Source organism: Phaethon lepturus, unplaced genomic scaffold (assembly GCF_000687285.1).
Source record: "Phaethon lepturus isolate BGI_N335 unplaced genomic scaffold, ASM68728v1 scaffold15946, whole genome shotgun sequence".
NCBI lineage: Eukaryota > Metazoa > Chordata > Aves > Phaethontiformes > Phaethontidae > Phaethon > Phaethon lepturus.
This window is the reverse complement of record NW_010544260.1, coordinates 1-11,897: the sequence shown is the minus strand read 5'-3', so window position 1 is coordinate 11,897 and position 11,897 is coordinate 1. Positions and strand designations below refer to the sequence as shown.

Genomic DNA, 11,897 nt, shown 5'->3' with positions numbered 1-11,897 from the left:
CAGGTAAGAATATGAAGCATTAAGAATCTGTGGAGTTCTCTTGTCAAGAATGACCTTGATGGAGAAATTGTCATATTTTAACAGTCTCCTTATATCACCAGCATATTTTTATGTTGAATTTATTACACTGCTTGTGACAATTCTTGTCATTGCTTCTGCCATCTTGTATCTAAGCTAAATAATTTTTTCTGAAGGTATAACTGCTTTCTTGGCTTTCCGTAGTCCAGTTATAAAAACCCTTTTTACTCCTTTTAATTTTAAAATAACAGTAGCTTCCTTCAAAATTGCCAGCATTGTTAATGGTGTCACCTGTAATGATCTTTCACTGACTGATTCAAAGGATTGTTAAAAGGTTAGTGGCAGCACATTTGTGGCTTTACGCTTTTGCATGAAAGTGTGCTTCGTCTCTGAGGCGATAGGTGTGGTATACAACCCTGAAATGTCTGTTCAAACACCTTACAGTGAGTGGTGTGGGGAGAGATGTGTTTCTGTGGCACAGTGACAGGGATGTTCACTTCAGCAAAGACTTGTCTCCATTCAAGAGGTGCTGACGTGGCTTCCTGTAATAACAAATAGTGTTTGATCTCTTGTGCAGAAGTTCTGATTGGCATAGGGTTAAAATATGCCTTGCCAAACATTGACTTGAGACCCCAGTGGCTTGGAGGTCTGCCGGTGTGTTTGGGCTATGTGCTCTGTTTCAGGTCTTGTCTGAGTTGGACTGGATTATTTTTTTACTACAGAATCCTCTGTGATGCTGGAAAACTCTACCTTCATTAGTGCTTAGCTCATTTTGGTTTTAGTCTCTGTTTATGCTTGCAGTGAGTGAAGCAATGGTCATCTTGGGTTTTCAGAAATGCTTTGCCTGTCTTTTTAAGGAGATGCTTCAAGGTGATGTTTGAGTTTGAGGGCATCTGCCTTGTGTATCTTTCCAGAGTGAAACTTGTGGGCAATATCATGTTAGACTTGACTGGGCTGAGTGCAGTTGTAGTTATAGACCTTGGGCATGGCTGAGAATCGGCTAATGCTGGAGGAGTGCAAAGGCCTGTTTGAGGCCTCCTGTGCATTTATGGATTTGGGTTGGCTCAGGTTGCTCTGCTCCTAAGCAGAGAGCAGAGCACTTTAAAAGAGAAGAGTATTGTGGTAACACCTGTCTGTGTCTACATGTTGCAAAGAACAGTAAAAATACAGCACTTCCCTGGCACTTACCTGCTCTTACTCTCCTTCTTAGGACTTGACTGGCATAGAGTCCATGGACCAATGTCGTCACACACTGGAGCAGCACAACTGGAACATAGAGGTACCACCACTTCAAAGAAGCTTTGTGGTGATTTCCCAAGTACATGGATTAAACGGAGTACTCTAAGGGAAGGGAGGGTCCTACCAGTAAGATTTAATCTGTCAACCCCTGAATTTACACGAGTCGTTCTTTATAACAGTATCTTGATATTGCTGGAGAGTTGGTTTCAGAGGCATGCAGCAGAGTTGTTATGGCTGTGAACAGTCACTTGACGGGCACATTGTGTAACTTCCCATAGTGCATGTGTGCAGGCTGCCATGGAGAAGGCTTTCCATACAGAAGGGTATTGGCTGTTACAGTTTGCAATGAGTTGTGCTTATCCAGTGCTCTGGGGCTGTGGACAAATAATACCTATTGTTAGTGCCCAAAGTACAAAAAAAGATCTTTTCTGCTATATTTAAATGTCTGAAACTTCTCTTTGCTCTTTCTTGTGTCAAAGGCAGCTGTACAGGACCGACTGAATGAGCAAGAGGGTGTCCCAAGTGTTTTTAATCCTCCTCCATCACGACCGTTGCAGGTCAATACAGCTGACCACAGGATCTACAGCTACGTTGTCTCAAGGCCGCAGCCAAGGGCAAGTTATCTTACAGTGGATTTTGTCCTGCTTCTGGGGTGACTCCTTGTGAACAACAAAACATGCATGCAGGGAAAGGAGTTGTTTTCTTTGTATGCTGTTAATCTCCTTTCTAAATATTTTTCTCTTCTGAAAACAAAATGTTTTGAGAATGAGCTACTCCTTCAGCCTCCGTTACTACTGTGGATATTTTCTTCATCGTGTGATTCACAATATGAGACTACTTTGTGGCATAGTAAAGCTTTTTGAAGAGTTCAGTTGGAACAAAGGACTGTTCCCTCATGACAGAGTGCTAATATTTTTTTCTTTTTAGAGCCCCCCAAAAAAACATATATTAACTTGAATACAGGGTCAATTACTTGCATTAATGTTTCACAAACAAATTTGCATGAGCACCTGTAAGACTCTGTGCTGTTAATCCCTTTGTACAGTTAAGAAAATTAGCACAGAGCAAAAATATTGCTGCTTGAATAGTCACTGATGCTGCTGTTCACACGTGGCACGTTGAATTCTGAATGAACAGTGTCAGTCACTTAAATTTGATTTGATCTGTCTGAACCCTTGAAATGTTGCTGACCTTTTTGTGGCAGTCAGAGTACTGATACTCCTGTGTGTATATGTGTGCTTGATGCTGCTGGGCACTTTGCTTTAGCAGCCCTGTTCCTGGGGTAGAGACTGTTCTAATTCTTTGTTTCTAATTGTAGGGCCTGTTAGGATGGGGTTACTACTTCATAATGCTTCCATTCCGATTTACATATTACACATTACTTGATATATTTAGGTAAGTACTTTTTTTGTGCTGACTCACATATCGACTGCATCAAGGCATACTCTAGCTTAGATTTGGCTGTACCTCTGTCACTTGGATCTTTAAGTCTAATAGCAGATTTTCTATTTATTTGCTCAACTGGCTTTATCTGTAGCCTTGTAAAGTTCCTATGCTGTTTAGTAAGAAAGAAATTTTGTTGCAGAGAAAATGAGCATCTTGCAGCTCTACAAATGCAATATTAATTGGAGTGCTAATTCCACACAGCTTTATAGTTTGAGTGCCATGCAAAGGGGACACAAAACATAGTGTCAAACTGTCCAGTGTTCTTGGACAAGCATCTTGACCAGAGTCGTGTCCTGTTGGGGTGGGCTGCAGGTTAACCTGCCCTAATCCCTGTGTGGTACTTGGCAAAACCCAAATTGTAAATACCTCTGCTTTTTCCCGTTTGGTGTCTGTTGCCTCTTCTCCCTTTACTGCCCCAAAGGACTAGTTCATCTTGTCTTCTTACAGCACTGATAGAGAGAGAAGGGAATGTTGAAAGGTGGTAAATATCCAGCAGTCCTGCCATCTGTGGTGTTTTGTCAGTTTCCCCTGTTGTATTATGTTGTGGTTTTTTGTCCCCCTTAAAGGCTTTTCCAAAGTTCATAACTTCTACACATCAGTAGAACTAAACAAGGCTGATACTGCCTTGCAGTTAAGCTTTTTCAGCCTCAGGGGAACGACTGTTTCTTCTTTCTTCACTGGACTCCTAGTGTAATGTTCTCTTTCTGCAGCTCTTTGCACTCTGGAATTGTTAGTCTTGGAATAGCAGAAAAGCAGTTTTCAAAGTTATCTGGACAAAACTGTGTGGCTTTTAACAGTCTGTCTTTAACTAAATTCCTGAAACATACTGTTGATGTGGCTTATCCCTGATGCTTCAGAGGAAGTTGAAACTATTAAACACACAGAATTCAGATACTTGCTGATGCCTGGCATGAGATAATATTTGATTGGGGTGCTTCTGTGGCAATGGTATCAGTTTGGAGCAGGTGGCAGTTTAGGTTGTGATTATAAATGTTCAAGGATCTCAGCTGTGACTTTTTTCCTCCTTATGAATACCAGGGACTGTTTGTGGAAAAGAAAACCTGTTCTTCAGAAAGCCAGTAAGCTGAATTTCCAGTGTCCTTTGCTTCCTTCCTAGGTTTGCTCTGCGTTTTATACGCCCTGATCCTCGTAGTCGGGTCACTGACCCAGTGGGTGACATTATTTCGTTTATTCATATGTTTGAGGAAAAATATGGGAGGATACACCCTGTCTTCTACCAGGGAACTTACAGCCAGGTCAGTGTCACATGTTGGTGCATAGATCCTGGGGAGATGGAGAGTGGGGATTTTGCCAGACGGTATCAGGGCCTACATGGCAAAACCACTTTTCATCTAAAAGCCCAGTGTTTGTCTCCAACCTCTGTAACAGGGTAATGGAGAGCTAGTGAACAAGGGTATTGGAAAACGAGTGTCTGCCAGACTTGATGATATGCCAAGCCTGCAAAGTTGGAAAGCAAAGCTGCTCTGACTGTTCCTCAACCGTCTGTGTGGCTCTGTAGCCAACAGCTATTCTTTGTAATCCTGCCTTTGTTTTTATAAACTGATGTGGTATGCCAGAGTCTGTCCTTCTGTTCACCAAATTGGGATTGACTGCCTGGGCTTGTATTCTAATGAAACTCCAGAACTTGGTGTGGGACCTCAAAACTGAGGGAGGGAGCCCCTGAAGAAGTTATGGGAGGTGAGAGTTCTGTACGTTACATCTGGGCTGATGGCCCTCTCTGTAGAAGAGGGCCATCCTGATGGGTACTGCCTCTTCTGCAGCTTCTCTCAGCCTAGCCAAGGGAAGGGCCTGCTGCAGTGCTTCCCAGCAGACAGTTGCATCAGTGCCACTTCCTGAGTGCCAGGGAAGAATGTGGAATCTGTATCTGTTCCATGCTGCACAGTGATGGAGCTTGCTGCCTCCACAACTCTTCTAGGCCCCTCTGTCTTGCCTGGAATCCAAACTTAAATAACCACAGAATGGTTAGTCTACCAAAACTCAGTGCCAGTAAAACAGGAAGCCTATTGTGCACTTACCTTACAGTCTTGTCAGAAATGTTCTTGGGTGGGTGAAATCCAGAGACTGTAGATGCAAAAAGGCTTTTGGTTGTGTTTTTGTTTTGTTGGGGCCTGGAATGTTATTGAGGTACCTTTTTTTAGCAGCTTTTTCATTTGATGTGGTCTGAAGATTGTGTCCTGTACAGGCTAGAGTGGAAAGCTCAGCCTTGGCTGCTGTGAGTCTGAGGGATGGAGGCGGGCTCTTCACTGCCAGCTGAGTCTGGCAGGGCGGTGGGGGTTGTCAATCCACACAGTTGCCTACCTGGCTCCACTTAGAGTTCAGTGTTCTCCAAAGCCACATCCTGAAGGGAGTGTGAAAGAACACCATTGTAGCCCCCTTAAATGAGGGTTTAGTCAGAAAATCTGACAGGTTTGTCCTCCACTGTTGCTTCATTAAAACTGTGCTAGTGGCAGAGTAATGGCCTAGGTAAATGTTGCTGAGCTGTGTCACACAAGTCCTGTGGGTGCTACTTTCCCCTTGCCTAGAGACCCTATAACTTTACCTCCTCTGCTTTTATGCCAAGGCACTGAATGATGCTAAGCGGGAACTGCGCTTCCTGTTGGTTTATCTTCATGGAGATGACCACCAAGACACAGATGAATTCTGCCGGTAGGTAGGGGAGTTTTCCAAATAGTTCTCTTTGCACCTTAAATGCAGTTTCATTCACACAGTCTCTTCTCATCCCCTAGCAATACACTGTGCGTACCTGAGGTGATCACCCTCATAAACACTAGAATGCTCTTCTGGGCTTGCTCAACCAATAAACCAGAGGGATACAGAGGTGAGTGTGTCCCTCCTGGCCTTTACCTACCCCTTCCTGTCCCTGGAACAAGCTAAATGCTCTTTGACAAATTTAAGCATTTGAAACCCTGTTGGGTTTTGTGCAAGCAGACGAGATTTCAGGATTGCATGGGAAAATACATGTTGGTTTTTGTGTGATATCTTAGAGGGCCTGTTTGGATGCCAGGGAAGTATCTTCTGTTCTTAACCTCCACTGTTCCATATGTTGCTGGGCAGTCCTAGCTATGTGCTCTTTGCAGACATTTAAACTGCTTTTAGTGGCATGTTAATGAGAGTTGGTGGGTGTGTGCTGAGGATTAAACTGAGTGCAGAAACAAGTATCTAATGAACTGTGCCCTTAACACTGGTTTGTATTATGCCTGAGGCCAGGAGTGACTTGTTAGGTGCATTCTTTCCCTTTCTGAGACAGCCGTCTTCACCCCCCCTCACCCAGTCTCTCCTTGAAAGTCCACAGTGAGGTTCTTTTCAGTACTATCTTTCCAGAACTGTTGATACCTGGCCTGCCAGCTTTTTGGTAGGGTTTTGCTGCAAATGGAGGCTTTTCCCAAAGTCCTCCTCCTGCCTCCTGTGTCTCTTCTGAGCCTTCCTGTTTCATTGCAGGAGAGGCTGGGAGTTCTGTTTCTAAATCTGGGTCATTCCTGGCTTCGTAGTTCAGCTACCAACTACCAACACCTTGAAACAATAGCTTTCTAGGGAGACATTCTTTTACTTATGGCTGTTTAATTACTGCAATGCTTTGGAGTTACAGCCTAGAAAGCAACGTTGGAGGAGATCGTGGTTGCTCTGATTTAGTTTGGAGGTCTTCACTGGTAATGACCACTCCAAGTTGCGTGATGTGCCATGCATGTTTTGAGGAGGAGATGGTGATCAGTCATAGGTGAACAGTAACTTAAAAGCTCCTGATCTGCTTCATTTCCTGTCTCAAGACAGAGCCTGCCTCTAGCAGAAACAATTTAATTTTGTTCTGAAATGTCCAGGGTGGACACTCTGCCATCTTCTCTATGACAGTATCTTCCAGAGTCTGGCCATCCTTAATATTAGCAAATGCTTCCCTGTGCTTGACCTGTGTTTCTCTTCTTGCATTTTAAACCTCGGACTCTTGGTCCCATTCTGAATGGACATTCAGAGCAATTTAGTTTCCACTTGAATTCAAGAATCTTTTTGGTCATTTGAAAATGTGTTTTTCCCCTTCAGCCTTTATGCTCCAAGCCACTTCCTCCCATTGCTTATTTTTAGGGTTTAGTTTGACAAAATGGAGCCTTGAGGCCTTTTCTGCCTTGGAAGAGATAGTGGCTGTGGGAAGCTGCTTTCCTAGGCCCTTGGTGATGGAAAGCATTTGTACTGTACTCCCTTGCTCACCCTTCTGGATGGGGTGGTTGTGGTGATGTTTGTGCCTGTTTACCAGTCTCCCAGGCTCTGCGAGAGAACACATACCCGTTCCTGGCTGTGATTATGCTGAAGGATCGCAGAATGACAGTAGTTGGGCGGCTAGAAGGCCTCATCCAGGCTGATGACCTCATTAATCAACTGATGTTCATCATGGATGCCAACCAGACGTACCTGGTGTCTGAACGCCTGGAAAGGTATGATGGAACCTGAGCTCCAGTAATGCAGACCTTGTGGAGGCAGGGTCTGCTCTGCCCCCTTCCTCCCTGCAGACACCGTATGTAGGCAGGTAGGTCAGCATCTCCTGTTGTGTAACACAGCCCATGGGCTCCCCTCTTCCCAGTGGGATCACTGGTCTATAAATTCAGGCTACCCTATAGCCAGGGAGCTGGATGCATTGCCCATACAGGCCTGCTACTAAAAGGTGGGTATGAGTGCTCTACTGTTTTCTGCAGCGTGCCAGAGCTTTGCAGGTAAAGCTTGGATGATAGCCGGTAGGAGTCAACTGGGAGCAAAGGCATGGCAGGCAGCAGGAGAGCTGGTGTCTGCAGCCAGTCAGTGGGAAAGTGTTGCTGCCTGGGCTGGCTGTCCTGAATGATGACTGCGTTACTGGTAGTGCCTTGTGAGCATGAACTCTAGTCCCTGAGGGACTTGCACGCTGTGTACAAAGTAGAATGCAACTTTCTGGTCTTCTGCCTGCCCTCATTGTCCCCATGTAGTCAACACTGGTGAGGCCATACGTCAAATACTGTGTTCAGTTTTGGGCCCCTCGCTACAAGAAAGACATTGAGGTGCTGGAGCATGTCCAAAGAAGGGCAACTTATCTAGACCACAAGATTTATGAGGAGTGGCTGAGGGAGCTGGGGTTGTTTAGCCTGGAGGAAAGGAGGCTCAGGGCAGACTTTATTGCCCTCTACAACCACCTGAAAGGAGGTTGTAGCAAGGTGGGTATTGGTTTGTTCTCCCAAGTAACAAGTGATAGGACAAGAGGAAATGGCCTCAAGTTGCACCAGGGGAGATTTAGGTCAGATATTAGGAAAAATTTCTTCACCAAAAGGGTTGTCAAGCATTGGAACAGGCTGCCCAAGGAAGCGGTTGAGTCACCATCCCTGGAGGTATTTAAGACATGTAGATATGCTGCTTAGGGACATGGTTTAGTGGTGGACTTGGCAGTGCTGTGTTTATGGTTAGACTTGATCTTAAAGGTCCTTTCCAACCTAAATGATTCTGTGGTCTCTGTGGGGGACCCAGTAACACATTTTGATGCCTCTAGTTTCTAAAATGCACAAGGAATTACCCGAAGGAGATAAAACTGTGAAGAGTCTGAGGAATGAGGCAGAAGTCCTGGGCACTGCTTGTGTGCTGTCTGTCCACTCTGTCAAGCTACAATGGGTGAGAAATCTTTTGTGTTCAGTTCATTTCCACTCAGCCTAGTGAAACAGCTTGTGTGCTGGGGACTGCAGAGACTCAGCTTGCTTGTGGTACTCAGCCCTCTAAATGAGGTGTTAACTGATGTGTGCACTCCTACAAGTTTGAGGCTGTACCTGCACCTATGGCCTGCCATGCCTTCACTTTCGGGCCTGCTAGTCCTGACTGTTCCCTGCTCCTGTTTGCAGGGAAGAGAGAAACCAAACCCAAGTTCTGAGGCAGCAGCAGGACGAGGCATATCTGGCATCCTTGCGTGCAGACCAGGAGAAGGAGCGCAAGAAGAAGGAGGAACGAGAGAGGAAGAAGAAGAAGGAGGAGGAAGTGCAGCAGCAAAAACTAGCAGAGGAGAGACGGCGACAGGTGAGAGCAAACTCGATTGCTGGAGCGGCTGCTGTGCCCTTGTTGGATGCTTGTGTTGTGAAGGAGCAGTGCAGTAGGGCTTTCTTGTCAGATTGGAGCTGCTTGTCTTGATGCTTGAGTGTCCTCCAAGCCTCCTGAAGTAGCTGTGCTGCAAGGGACAAGCATAAAGGTCTGATCGGTGCATGCCTGTTGCTCTTGCTCCCTCCTTATTTTGCAGACGCTGCAGGAGGAGAAGGAGCGGAAGTCTGAATGCCTTCCTCCCGAACCGCATCCTGATGACCCAGAGAGTGTTAAGATCATTTTCAAGCTGCCTAATGATTCTAGAGTGGAGCGGCGATTCCACTTCACACAGTCATTGACGGTGAGTTTGGGGCAGAGCTAATGGTCTTCCCAGAGTAAAAGAGGGTCAAGAGACTTGCCTTGGTGGCTCAGCAAAGCTTTGGTTCCATTGGACTTTGCCAAATGGTGACCTTTGAGAGCCTTAGCAGGCAGAGTTGTTCCTGGGTAAGGAGGGTGTCTTGTGTCCTCATCCCACCAGCTTAAAAGAGAGATTAGATGGGGGAAAAAAAATGGAGGAACCTGGTTTTTTCCTTCTCCTGAAAAGCTGAGACTCTTATTGCTCTCTATTAAATAAGACTGTAGGAAGACCCAGAAACAGTATCTGGACTCCAGCTACTGTGATGTCTGGTTTCATGCATACTAAGAAAATTGCTATCTTGTGTCTACAGTGCAGTGATGGTGCAAATTTGGTAACCTTTCCCCCATGAGATGCTATGGATGCAGGTCTGGCTGTGTCATTGCTCCCCCAGCTGGCAGTTATTTCTGTGCTTTCCCAGGTGATCCATGACTTCTTGTTCTCCTTGAAAGAAAGCCCTGAAAAGTTCCAGATTGAGGCCAACTTCCCTCGCCGTGTCCTGCCCTGCCTCCCAACAGAGGAGTGGCCCAACCCGCCCACGCTGCAGGAGGCTGGACTCAGCCACACGGAAGTCCTCTTTGTTCAGGACCTCACGGACGATTGACACTTTTCCAGAAGACACAAAATGGAAAGAGAAATTCATATTATTATTATAATACAATATTTTTTTTAAAAGACTGCATACAAATGAGGGATCAGAGACCACATCACCTGTGCCAGCTGTGCTGTGTGTGTGCACTGGTGAGAGGTGTGTGCACGTCTTTGTACACAGGTGTGCACAGCCATCCCCTACACTTGGAGGGCAGAGAGGGAGGGGAGCTGGTGTTGCCCCTCCACCCTCCCAGGGGAGGAACAGGAATGGCAGCTCTTGGTAATTACTGCTTTTATTGACGACAATAATAATAAAACCCCAACAACCTGACATCTTGTGAAGATTTGATACTCTGCTGCTCCTGACAGCTGGAAGACCAGGCACCTGAATGTGCTGGGGGTGGGGGGGAAGGGCTGGACAGAATCTTTTCAGCTTCCCTCTGTGTATAAATATCTTTCTTTTAATATTTCTCTTGCTTTGTAATGACCAAAGGAGAATGGGGTTGACTGTAGTATTAACTTTTTGATAAAGAGCTGGTTCGATTCTTACCCGTGTGGGGTCTTGCCCAGGGTTCTTAGCCTGCGTAGTATAATAAACTCTGCCTCTAGCATGTCTGTGCCAATGCTTTCTACCAAGCACTGGGGAGGGGGCTGCAGCTGCTGTGGCTCTGCAGTAAGGTCCTGCTCACAGCAGCATGGGTACACTTTACTTCTGGCCTTGGATGGGTAATTTTGTGCTGGGGAGCTGCTGGAGTAAGACAGACAAGAGTGTGCAAGCTGCCTATGGCATGAACTTGGGGCTGAGGCTGGCCAGGAGGCAACTGGCCCTTTGCTGGGTCAGCCCAGCATTGAGTCAGAGGTGTGGGGGGGGAAAGATGTGCAAGGTGCTGTGTGGAGAAGGGTGGGTGTAAGCCTCCCTTCCCCCCCCAGAGGCTTGGCTGTGGCTGTGGAGTGGTGCTATGGGGGGGGTAGGAGCCTGCTCCTGCCTGCTAGTCACCTGTTTTGGATTGGGAGCCATGCTCACTTGCTTGTGTAAAGCACAGAGGGGAGCAGGGCGCTCTCTGCACCCCCACCATTTCTGATGCCTGCAAGCTGTAGTAAACCAGCCTCCTTTCCTGGTGTCTCCAGGGTCTGGCAAGCCTTTTTCAACAGGAACTAGATCCTTCCTCTTCCTCCCAAAGAAAGCTGTTCCCTTTCTGGCCATGGAGCCTTCAGAGTAGGCACAGGCATACTGGGTACATGGTATATGGGGACAGGGTTGACTTCCAGGTGCTGAGGAGTAGCAATCTTGCTCTTAGCCTTGGAGAGCTGGAGCCCCTGCCTGCTGTCATGTGTAGGGTGGATGTGCCTGTTCTGCATGGTGGTGGCTGTTGAGGCCTGCTGGGCTGGTTTCCCCCCAGGCCTCGGAGGGCTGGGCTGTAGGAGAGGTGGAAGCTGCCCCCTGGGGTGTTGCTGGAGCCACCCAGTAAGGGGTACTATCCCTGGATGGCATCCAGGGCTTTCTGTTGTGGTGCAAGCTGTGAGGGGGACCTCTGTGTGGGAGCAAGGTGTCCATGGTGCTGCTGGATTGCAGACCCCCCAGTGGCAGAGGACCCAGCTTGCTCCTGCTTTCACCCTCTGCCTCTCCTGGTCTCTCCTCCAAGCTCTTCCAGCTGCTGCACACTCTCTCCAGCTGCTTGGTGAGGGCCTGGGGACCCCCATCCCTGACCAGTGTTAGCCTGGCCTCAGCCCCTCAGGGGCCCCAGCAGGGCCATGTGTGGCCACCCTGCCTGGCCAAGCTGAGACAAGAGCCGGGGCACAGCCTGTTGGTATACATCATACATTTATTAGTGAATATCCCTCTCAAAATCAGCCACAACATTAAAAAAAATAATGATTGCACTACTTGGTCAAGCAGAACTAGCAACTTTCATTTTAAAAAAAGTACAAATCTGTTAAAAATTTCAATCAGTATAATACACATATATATAATACAACATACTAGTTATGTTAAATGCTACAAAACCAATATGATTCCAATGGAATGGAAAAAAACAAACACTTTTAGAGCTTTAAGAACCTTTTTTTCTATATATTAGCCTTTTTTCAAATACATACATGGGAAAAATGAGGTAACTGTAAAATGTGCAAGTAACAGAGCAAAAAAAATTATATA

At 46.4% G+C, this 11,897-nt stretch overlaps 1 protein-coding gene across 1 annotated transcript; it reads left to right on the top strand.

The window, feature by feature from the left end:
• The first annotated feature begins 1,232 nt into the window (after window positions 1-1,232).
• Window positions 1,233-10,353, top strand: FAF2 (Fas associated factor family member 2). Its single transcript, XM_010288625.1, has 10 exons — window positions 1,233-1,297; window positions 1,737-1,871; window positions 2,576-2,652; window positions 3,821-3,959; window positions 5,285-5,370; window positions 5,451-5,542; window positions 6,968-7,145; window positions 8,565-8,736; window positions 8,954-9,097; window positions 9,573-10,353. Exons 1-10 carry the CDS (start codon window positions 1,250-1,252, stop codon window positions 9,753-9,755), a joined length of 1,254 nt encoding a protein of 417 aa, XP_010286927.1. The 5' UTR covers window positions 1,233-1,249; the 3' UTR covers window positions 9,756-10,353.
• Window positions 10,354-11,897: the final 1,544 nt, after the last annotated feature.

Coding starts and splice junctions, on each gene's coding strand:
- FAF2 (XM_010288625.1), top strand. CDS start 1,250: ATGGACCAATGTCGTCACACACTGGAGCAGCACAACTGGAACATAGAG. Junction 8,737..8,953: donor CAGAGGAGAGACGGCGACAG/GTGAGAGCAAAC, acceptor CTTATTTTGCAG/ACGCTGCAGGAGGAGAAGGA. Junction 9,098..9,572: donor ACTTCACACAGTCATTGACG/GTGAGTTTGGGG, acceptor GTGCTTTCCCAG/GTGATCCATGACTTCTTGTT.